Source organism: Brachypodium distachyon, chromosome 2, assembly GCF_000005505.3.
Source record: "Brachypodium distachyon strain Bd21 chromosome 2, Brachypodium_distachyon_v3.0, whole genome shotgun sequence".
In the NCBI taxonomy this organism is placed as follows: Eukaryota; Viridiplantae; Streptophyta; class Magnoliopsida; order Poales; family Poaceae; genus Brachypodium; species Brachypodium distachyon.
Window position 1 is genome coordinate 23,011,108 of NC_016132.3, and position 11,439 is coordinate 23,022,546.

The following is an 11,439-nucleotide window of genomic DNA, read 5'->3' on the forward strand; positions in this document are numbered from 1 at the left end:
TATAATCGCCTGAGCGATTTTCTACATGAAAAGGGCTACACGAGCAACGAAGATTGCCCATCTGTATTTATACGACGATCCCAAGATGGATTCTGTATAATCTCGGTATACGTGGATGATTTGAATATCATTGGTACACCGGAGGATATTGAGGAAGCAAGTTCCTACTTGACGTCGGAATTTGAGATGAAGGATTTGGATAAAACCAAGTTCTATCTAGGTTTGCAACTGGAACATTCCCATGATGGGATTCTAGTGCACCATTCTACCTACACTCAGAAGGTGTTGGAAAGATTTAGATTTGACAAGGCATATCCTTCAAAGACTCTCATGATTGGGCGGTCATTACAGCAAGACAAGGACCCTTTCAGGCCGAAATAAGAGGGGAGGAAGTTCTGGGTTTAGAATTTCCTTACCTGAGTGCTATTGGAGCACTCATGTAGCTCTCGAATTGTATATGGCCGGACATTGCGTTCGCCGTCAATTTGCTAGCTAGGTACAGCTCTGAACCTACCAAAAGACATTGGAAAGGTGTTAAGGATGTCTTTGGGTACCTGCAAGGGACCAAAGATCTTGGCCTATTTTATAGAAGGAATAAAAACCTATCTTTGATAGGCTATGCCAATGCTGGGTATTTGTTGGACCCGCATACATCCAAGTCTCAGACTGGATATGTTTTTCTATGTGGTGGAACTGCTGTTTCATGGAAATCGTCAAAGCAAAGTCTTGTATCGACTTCGACAAACCACTCGGAAATCATAGCACTATATGAAGCATCACGTGAGTGTATGGCTTCGACGGATGGTTCGCCACATTCAGCAGACCTGTGGGCTGAACACCGTCCAAACCCCCATCATTATCTATAAAGATAATGCAGCTTGTGTTGCACAAGTACAAACGGGTTATATGAAGAGTAATCTCACCAAGCATATAAATCCTAAGTTTTTCTATGCACATGAGTTGCAAAAGATGAACGAGGTAAAGGTCTTGCATACTAAGTCGTGTGAAAATCTTGCTGATTTGTTCACCAAGTCACTACCGGCATCCACTTTTGAAAGGTGTGTGCGTGGAATCGGTATGTTGAGATGCAAGGTTCAGGGGGAGATACTTCACATACTCATCGTTAAATCTTGATCATGGCGATCAAGTACTCATCTTGGAGATTGAGTAGGTTGAACTCTTTTCCCTCAGCGAGTTTTCTTGTGTTTCTCGCATGAGGTTTTAACGAGGCAATCTGTGCAACATAGCAACGTATCTTATGCTCTCTTTCTCCATGTGTTTTTCCCACCTGGATTTTTTCGGAGTTTTTGAGGCATATGGCATACGGATAATCGCCCAAGGGGGAGTGTTGAGGAACCGAACGACGGGGTGGCCACCGAGTCATGCGCCCCCCACCAACTCCCTTGTTGACCCGTTCCTCCACCTAATAGTTTGTTATGGACTCTTATCCATTGGGACTATATAAAAGAGAGGAGGCTACCTCTTGTACGTACACTTGATATCAGAATTAATAAAGAGCTCCTGTTTCTCTCTACTTCCTGGTGTTCATCTACTTTACTGTACTCCGTGATTGTGTGTGTTCGACTACGATCTTGATGTGCAACCTCGAGACCGGCCAGCCGACAGGAGTTGCACAATAGTGGTTTCTCCCGCGTGCGTGGACTGAGCGGGGTGAATACCAGCCCTGGATAACATGAAGATCTGATGGTCCACAACGTGTAGACGGTTAAGGGATGGGTAGACTATGCGTTTATGGTATAATATATTACTATATATATATATATACACACACACAGAGAGAGAGATATTAGTCCACATCCCTTTTTAACAAGAGATTAGTCCACATACCATTTTTAACAATGAGTTTTTGCGAGAACATTTTTAGCAATGAGTTGAGTCTCCTTCAAAAAAACAATGAGTTGAGTCGGTCACTTATCCCATTTTTTTGTCATGTGCTCACAGGATAGAGCCAGCAAAATGGAATACGGGCGGTGCATATACGTTGTGCTGCTACTTTTCATCAGTGTTGTGAACTCCAATCCACCTAACCCCGAGACTCCTCATGAACCAGAAATACGACAACTCCCTTGGGATACAAACTCAGAGTTGGGCTACATAAAGTTAGACGACGACATGTCTACCATCATCAAAGATGGTGAAACAACGGTCCTTGACGAGCACGTAACCCCACCCGTAGAGAAGAAGAAAGGTGAGGATGATCCAATGCCACGAGGGTGGATCACGCTCAATGCACTAGGTTCTGATCAGGATAGAGCGACCTTATATTTTAGGTCCGACAATCTATACATGTTAGGGTTGGCTAATAAGTGGGGAGTTGTATATCACATGAGGGGTAAAGGCGACTTCCCACGGGCTCTGTGCCTCTAGATTTCGGGGAGAGCTACGAAGAACTCACAAATGAGGAGGAAGATCAAGATCAAGATCAAGATGCATATGCTGGAAACGGATACACACAAGGTGATCTTAAAGAGAAATATGATAAATATGGAGATAAAGTTGCAGCCGCTAAACTGAACAGGATTCTTGGAGCGGTCGCTTTGGGCCAGAAACCAGCCCAGATAGCAATAAACACTCTTTCGAACTACGAAAATGGAGTAACCTTAGATATGGTGGCCAAGAAAGCTATACTCAGCTTGTCATTATGACAGCGGAGGCACAGCGCTTCAAGCTAATTGCAGCTAGAATCAAAAATAATTGGATGGGCATTAGTTATCTCAGTAGGGTGGAGACGCATTATTTGGGAAATTGGGGCACACTGTCATTCGCATTTTGCCGTAGTGACAAATTCCCTTGGTCCAAAAAAGTGACAGCTATGACTAGGATGAGGATAAATAGCAGAGAAGAACTCGTCAATGTGCTAAGGCTGGTGCTGTGGAAAAAGGAATGTGAACAGAGATTATCCAAGGCTTCTCCGACACCTCCATAGAAACGGCGCGCGCCCCCTGGTGGTATTGAGGCCACCTCGTTGTTGTTATGTAATCACGTATGTTTCTCTCTCTCGTGATGAAAACAACCAGACGTTACATGGCATGAGTTAGCTAAGGTAGCTAGGGTCGATCCACTGAACGTTTGGTTGGACGATCCTCCGAGCTTTCCTGTTCCTCTTCTTGTTGTTGATGTTACTCTTATTTGAGTATTAATAAATCTAGCCATGATGGCATTCCTTAAAAGAGAAAAAAAATGTTACATGGCATGTACGCGTTATCCTTGCGTAGTAGTACATACCCATTTTCACTTGTGAGTTGTGACGAAAAAGCTTCGGGCACCGAAGGTGCGCTATTATGAGCTACCACAACAATACCAGCAAGATAGCATAGGAACGGAACTAACAACGACAGGAGGGATGGCCAGCTTTCTGACTCTGAAATGGTGAAAAATTTGTCTCATCCTTCACGTGTCCTGAGTCAGATCAAAACTTATGTTGACTTCATTTTACTGCACATCTTCAGATCGACTGTCTCCATCAGGCGTGAGAACTAGAAGTCAATTCCCAAGTGGTCTCCGCGGCCGGCTGAATCGGTCCTCATCAATGTTGATATGACAACAATACCAGCAAGATGCTGTCTCCATTGGCGTCGTCATCCCAAACAACCTGCGCCCGGTACTAGGTGCAAGCAAGCGTGTGGTTGATCATGTTGATAATCCAGAGCTGGGTGAAGCTATTGCAATGCGCCATGCTTTATTGTGCTGAAGAAACTGGTTTCCAGAATATTATTGTGACATCTTATTGTGCTGGTAATAATCAACAAAGTGAAAAGTTTGAAACATGATACTCTCTCCGGCCGGAATTACTTGTTAAAATATTACATGTATCTAGACGTCTTTTACACATAGATGCATCTGTACTTGGACAAATTTGAGGCAAGTAATACCGATAGGAGGGAGTAGTAGATCTTAGGTGCCTTAGTCTTTGACATTAAAAGTAGGGCTCCAAAGTTTATATCTTGTTGCTTTACTAACACGTTAATCGTTGTTGTAATGTGGCAGCTCATGTTCTAGCAAAGTCTGCTGAACATGATGCAGGGTCCTGCTGGTTTACCGAGTCACCTGATGTTATCAGAGCCACTGTATGTACTGAACAATCTATCTATGTTTGAATGGAGACGGCCGTTGCTTTCTGAGTCTGAACGCCTTTGACATTTCCGCTGAAGAGAAGATTGAAGCTGGCAATACTACACCAACCAATGGTTTCAAGACAACTCAGAGTCAGAGCAACAAGAACTGCCAGGATCAAGAGTGAATCAACTCAACAGTGTTCGATTGAAATGAAAAATAAGTCTACAAGCTAGAAAGCTAGGCCATATCTGCAGACATTGACGATTTGGCGCTGGCACTGGTTCCGTTCCAAGTCCCGCTGGTGCTTGTCGTTGTTATGCCCTAGCTCTCTTGTTGCTGCAGTCTGGGCACTTGTAGTGCTTGATATGCTCAGCTCGAGCAGGCGTGATCTTCACACATTTTCCATGGTACCACCGCTCACAGTTATCGCAGCAGATCCAGAACTCATCCTTGCCATCGTTTGTTCCACAAGTTCCACACAAGGTATTGTCGCGCTCTTCCTCCTCTTCTTCTCCGTAGTCTTCGCCGCTATCATCTTCATCCTTGGGGGGAGCCACCACCTTCGGGGCCTTTGAATGAGACTCTGGTCTTGATGGCTACAAACGAAGCATGTTATTAGTGACTCTCTTGTACTTCAAGGTGGCATAAAAAGTATCTAAACTTACAATTTTTGTGCTTGGCTTATTGTTCTTGTTCGTACTGTTGGGGCCCTTCTCCTTGGTTTGTTTCTTTGCAGCCCCGGTCACAACTTCAAATATTGTAGGCAAGTTATTTATCATGTTAAAGAGCCGCCTCCTGCGTAAGAGATAAAACAGACAAGAGGTTGTCAATCACCCATGGTAGCAGGAAACAGTTCTTTACTGAACACATAATAACCAGACCCTATTTATATATCACTATGTGGATTCAGTACGACCACAGAATATTGAAACAAAGGTAAATTGCAGTGAAGCTTCAACTTTTGTCTCATTAAGGATTTAGTTTAACCTAACTGAATTGCACGATTAAATGTCGAAACCAAGTTTGCTGGTGTTCATCAACAGGATGCCACAAATTGCCCTTCAGGTAGTGTTAGTTAGCAGAAATAGAAAAATCATCCATAGTTGACCCAAAAGCGCTCTGGTTCGTAAATGGATAGTTCTGCAGTATCCCAGACAGTCCATCACCTTCAGAGCGTGTCATCTATTGATTAGACAGAAACAATTAAGATGTTTGCGGGTATGGATTATTTGATAGGAGACAACAAAATGATAGTACTTCATTCTATTTAAAACATATAAGTATATTTTTCAGTCAGTTGCAACGCACCGACGTTTTGTTGCATATTACACAAATGGGAAAAAAAAGTTGAAATAATGTATTCCATGCATATCTTGGTGAAAACACCAAGAACTTAGGAGACAACAGGCTAAGCCGTCACCATTCTGTTTTCGTTTTTCTCTTTCCTAGATATATTTCGTTGAAATGTGAAGAACAAAAATCCTCCATTCAAGTCATTTATGCAGTTGTCAGTCCAGGAAACCATGTGATTTACAGTGAAGTGGGAACCTCAACTGGCCTTAATCATGTCCAGATGCAGATTAGTTTGGTTACGGTTGAATGCCAAGGGCCGAAGGTTTTGTGTCCGAGGTTGTAAATGCATGCGGCAGTCTGATTTGGTGCAACATAAACAATAGTTTTAGGCCATCAATAACTAGGATTTACCTTAATAGCTACGTACTCCATCCAATCCTAAATTCTTGTCGTGGTTTTAGTTCAAATTTGTACTAAAACCACGACAAGAATTTAGGATTGGAGGGAGTATATGATAGCTAGGATAAGTAGAGTAGGCAACTATGATGGCCAAAAACCTAATAGTATATGATAGCTAGGATCAGTACAGTAGCCAATTATCAGCTTCTCCCCTATACCAGTTCAGTGGTCAACACTACATGCAATAGAGAACCAAACTACTCTCCTTAAAATATACATAATAATCATAATAATAAATACTAGAGATTTCAGACAAAAATAATAAATAAAAGAGCAAAGGGATTCACAACACGGGTGTAGTCATGTAGAACAAGGACAAGACTCATTGCGATCAATGAAGATGGTCACGCAGTTGAGCAAAATAAATAAATAAATACGACAAAAACATACATTATAGATCAATTAAAAAGCTAGCATGACTCTTTGAGATTAATATGATCCATTAGATTCATTGGCATCCTATAATTGTCATTGATTCCACAAAAGAGTTTAGCTAATCTTCCAACGCTCGAGGTCATACAAGCTTCAAATCAAAAGTAAATTAACTACCATACACACAACATAGAAGAATATGATGCACATAATGAGGAATTAGCTCTTGAAACGTCCTTACATCCACTCTAAATAATGGTTGCTATCCCATGCAAAAGAGCAAACTACGTATGAGGTCAAACAATCGAGAAGCTTGAGATAAATATGACCAGGGGCCAAATGACAATTCAAACTATCCAATGCTAAGTCAAACTATTATAAGTCTATTGTACAGTAGAATTTGTAGATGGGAATAAAAGTAGAGCCAAGTTTTGACTGTTGGATGGCGAACGTGTGAACTGGTGGCTTATTTGAATGGTATGGAAGATAGAAAGTGGAAATTCATGGGCTTTTAAAATTATAGGTAGGGGTTACCGATGTAATTTTTTGATAAATTCACCTACACAGTAGCTGTTCACTACTATTATTATTTTCCTCCTAGGCTGGGGGGCTAGGGCTCATGGTGGCCCCAAAGTAGCTCTGCCCCTGAGGCGGAACGCACCAATATTAAACAGAAGTAGCCAAAGAATAGCAGCTAGCAATTTACCAATAATTCATTCAGGTCGCTCCAACTTTTGCTGCTGAAATGCAGTTTCAATCAGCCTTGGATTTGACCACTTTGACACATGATTCTTGAACTTGACCAAACAATGAATTTCTTAATTTTGCACCTGGCTAATTTCATAATATCCCAAGACATCGCAAACCAGAGAGGCAGAAACCTATCTGAACATAGAACACACTCATCATGGAGGTCCCTTGATTAGTCTAGCAGTCAACATTTACCAAAGTACATGACGCCTTGCATTGCTTGGGAGCTTAGGTTTTGGATGGATTTACCAAATGGGTCAACTATGTACTGTCACATCTCACTGCCCCCCCCCCCCCCCCCTAGGAAGGAGGGGGGCATGGGAGAGGGTCACATTTAGAAAGGGGAATCGAAGTGGATAGTTGGGGCAGTTGGGGCGATACAGCTGGAGGGAGACATGGAGAAGAAGACATCACAGGGGAGAAGAATCAGAAGACTGAACATGTGTGGCCGCCTTCCCATTACACCCAACTTTGGGCGGAATCAGTTTTCTTTTGGGCTGGGATCTGATACCGTGTTACCCGATTATTCCCCAACTGAAGCCAACAGGATTTAACATTATCAATTACCACCGTAAATAGATTACGTTACAAATTATTGAACCAAACACATCCTAAGTTACAACCACTATAAATACATAGGTCACCAGATTATCCCTGAGACCTTTGACATTGTTACGATTTTCAGATAGATACGAAGTCATCCCTAAGGTGTCATTTCAAGAACTTTAATAACTTTGAGCTGTCCTAAGCCAATTTCAAAAAAATTCAAGCACTTTCCAATTGTCATCTGATGAGTGAGGGGCCAATGGACTGTGATTCTTGATAAAGGTATTGGGAGCAGTTCGAAGTCTATCATGAGTGTTTTCACTACTATCAAAGAGAAGCCAGTCCGAAATTATTTTTCATCAGGATGATCAAGTTCAATACATTTCAAGATAGTTGTCAGTTAATATGTTAGTCAAATTATTACACTGTCCTGTGAAACTCCACAATAAACTGCAGGCACTGAAATAAAGTTATTCCCGCCTAATAATAGGTTAAAAAGTTATCTTACTTAAAGTGCCCTGGGGCAACTAGGTTGAGTCAGAACTCAGAAGCCACCAAGATGTTTTTTAAAAGCATCAAGCTACAAGGCTAGCAGAAGATTTTTAGGGAGATAATACAGAGCATTTGGATAAACTAGATAAATGCATGCAGCGAGGTACTAACTTCGTTTTGAATCCAGTTCAGTCCAGGTCACTCTGCCTTCTGTATATAAGTGGTGCTAGAGTTCAATGAGTATAACTTTATGTTGTTTTCACCTTCAATGGCAAGTAGCAACTAATTCTCAAGTCATCTATAAAGTGTTACTAAATGCTAGGCTATGAATAAAACTATACAGATGAAACAAACTTTTGGCAGCAACTTGTTTACTCTAAAATCTAGATTGCCACAGAAGCGGTTTTCAATGTGCAATTTAATAATTTCCTCATGACACGTTAGTACTGCCAAATTTCATTAGTGAATGTAGCGGTTTTCACTGTGCAATTTAATAATTTCCTGGGATGAAATGTGACCGCAACTTCTAGTGTTTTGCTTCACTGCACATAAATTAAGTGTCACGAGGACAGAAAATTCCTTTGCAATACTCAATCAAGAAAGGTTAACGATGTAATGAACTCACAAAAATATAATGAACAACTTTATTCATTTATAATGTAACATTTTAGAAACTGCAGTCTCCAGGTGTGCCTGTGACTGATATTTTTAAATACTCAATCAAGAAAGGTTAACGATGTAATGAACTCACAAAAATATAATGAACAACTTTATTCATTTATAATGTAACATTTTAGAAATTGCAGTCTCCAGGTGTGCCTGTGACTGATATTTTTAATACTTATCTATGAGCAAAAGCTTATTAAGTTTTTTATTCATGAAGCTATTTTTCACAACAAATCTATTGGGACCCTTTTCATATGGCTACTCTAGATATTTGATGTATAATAATGGTGAAAGTTTGAGAAAGTTGACTTCTCCTATAACAGTGGCATACACTGTAAAGGTAGGAAGTATTAATTGTCAAGATCATAAATTTGAATGCAGCTCTGGAGGGTAGGTGAGGGACAGACAAAATAACCTCAAAGGAGACAAAGCAATGGGATTCAATTTTAGTCCTACACAACAAAACTAAGGACAATACCATCATAACTCAGACTATATGCTAGTGTATAAAGTGGTGTAGCATCTGGGCATGCATTCAATTCATTTGTTCAGAATACCAAAAGCAGCACATGGAAGAAACCAGCAAGAGCTTCAAAAGTTATTTTTATGGAGTGGGATACTTAATAGAGGTCATCTAAACAAAGTAACAAACAAATCACTTAATACCGGAGAAGCAAGAAGAGAATCAGAAGCTATCAATGGGAAGATCCGTTTGGCAATTCTCATCTATGCCTTGATCAAGGCTAACCAAATTGTACATGATCCAAAAAAATATGGCAAATGAAGGGCACCAAGACATGAATACATATATTCTTGTTTAAGGAAACTGAAAAGTTTGATGGAAGCATTACCTTGCCTCTTTGTCAAACCCAAACCGTGCTGCGAAGTAGAACGAAACAGACAACAACCAGGAATCACTGTGAACAGCAACTAGTGCCAACCAATCCTTCTCGTTCATGCCATCCCTAGCAAAGTTGATTCCTAGTGCTGGTTCAGGAATCTCTGGGGGGACTTCCTCAGCTGGCAAGGTCACTTCCCATGTTTCATTAGGGTACCCATAAAGGCACAAGTTCTCCTTTTCTGTTCAAATAAACAGAATTAGTGATGCATAGGAAAAATTTCTGAGTACTAGTTACAAAATTTGTGCAGTTCAGTGCAAGGACCAAGAAGACAATGTTATGTAAAGAAAGAGAAAAGAGGTTACAATGGTTACATTAATAGATAACTCAAATGAAGAAACGTCAAGCTTCTAATCCAAAGTACGTGGAAATGGGACAAAAAAACTTCCTAATTCCAAGGCACAGAACTAATCATAACATACAAGCAATGAGCTAGACTGCATTTATGGAGGAAAAAGGTAGAAAGCTAGCAAACCAACAAAGAGACAACACACAACTGAGTCATTATTTCCCAGCACACAAGAAATGATTTATTTTCCCCAAACTCCCCCAACCTGGAATAACTGTCGAATCCTCAAAATATAACGACCAAGCAAAAACCACAAAACTATTATAATTCGAAGATTCCAATTCCACGCAACATAAGAAACTAAGGATCCAAATTCGCCCCCGCTCAGTACTTCCAACCCCTAACCAAGCCCCAGTTCATCATTGCATTGATGAAAGCGGCGAAGCTACCACCGCGGCAGAGAGCCAGACCCACAATTTTCACCAAATTTAGCTCCGAAATTCCCAGCGGAGAAACCGACGACCCAGACATAGCAACACCGGTAGCTTTGGCACCCCCAAATCCTACACCGGAAGAGATCGAGCGGACTCACCGGGGTCGCAGAGCTGGTAGAACTTCTCAACTTCTGCACAAAACCACCAACCAAGCAACCACAAAAAGGCACGTCAGCGATACCAGAGTGGCCGCACGGGCAAATCCAGAAGCAACGAGAAGCGGAGAGACATGGGGGCTGCTACCGAGTACCGACCTTGGGTGAGGGCCTTGATCATGCCGGCACGGCGGCCGCGGAAGTCACGGAAGACCTCCTCCGCCGTGCGGGAGGCGTACGGCGCGCCGGCACCGGCACCAGGGTCCATTTAGGGTTCCGGCGTGGAGGAGGAGGAGGCGGCGGCGGCGGCGGCGCTGGAACGAGAGGCGAGGGTGGAGGCGAGCACGAGGAAGGGGAGGACGGGACAGGACAGGGTCGCAGACTCGCAGGAGTGGTGGTGAGGTTTTATTTGGAATGAATTTTGCGTTCGTTTCCGGGGAGGATTTGAGCCCCGGGAGTGGTTTTGGTTTCCAAGTGGCTACCCGCTGCCTATGTCATCATATCTTTTGCCTTTATCAAATGTATCGTCATCGTACCTATCTTAGTCAATTTTCTGGGACTTTTATCCCTTCCAAAATCTTTTGTAGTATGCAGGAGGATTTGAGCCAGTGTGATTTTTGAAAGATGAGACTTGGATAATGTGTTCGTGTTTTCGTGTAAACTTATTACCTTCTTGGGTTTGGGTTGTGTTGTAGTAAAATAAAACCCTTATATTGGCCGGGCCGTAAATCCTACATGACGACGACCAAGTCAACATTTCGCAAGCACGAGTCAAAGACACCTACGTGACACGGTCAATCCTACGTGACAAAGGAATACTAGTCAACGAGTCAAGCCTCTCATGTCATGGTCAAGGGGTCAAATGAGTTAGATTGGGGGGCAAGAAAAGTGAGAGGAGGGGGCCCTTGGACCATGGACCAAGCCCTACTTTTCTCACATGGTGCACACAAAAGCTATGGACCAAAGGAGCTAGTTTTACCATTTTGTCCCCACTTTTCTCTCCCACA

General features: G+C 42.0%; 1 protein-coding gene across 1 annotated transcript; it reads right to left on the reverse strand.

Moving 5' to 3' along the window:
• Nucleotides 1-4,139: 4,139 nt before the first annotated feature.
• Nucleotides 4,140-10,863, reverse strand: LOC100829290 (PHD finger protein ALFIN-LIKE 5). Its single transcript, XM_003568385.3, has 5 exons — nucleotides 10,592-10,863; nucleotides 10,436-10,468; nucleotides 9,507-9,735; nucleotides 4,743-4,872; nucleotides 4,140-4,673 (listed from the first exon to the last, which is right to left on the reverse strand). The coding sequence occupies exons 1-5, from the start codon at nucleotides 10,698-10,700 to the stop codon at nucleotides 4,392-4,394; spliced, it is 783 nt and encodes a 260-aa protein (XP_003568433.1). The 5' UTR covers nucleotides 10,701-10,863; the 3' UTR covers nucleotides 4,140-4,391.
• Between the last annotated feature and the right edge of the window lie 576 nt (nucleotides 10,864-11,439).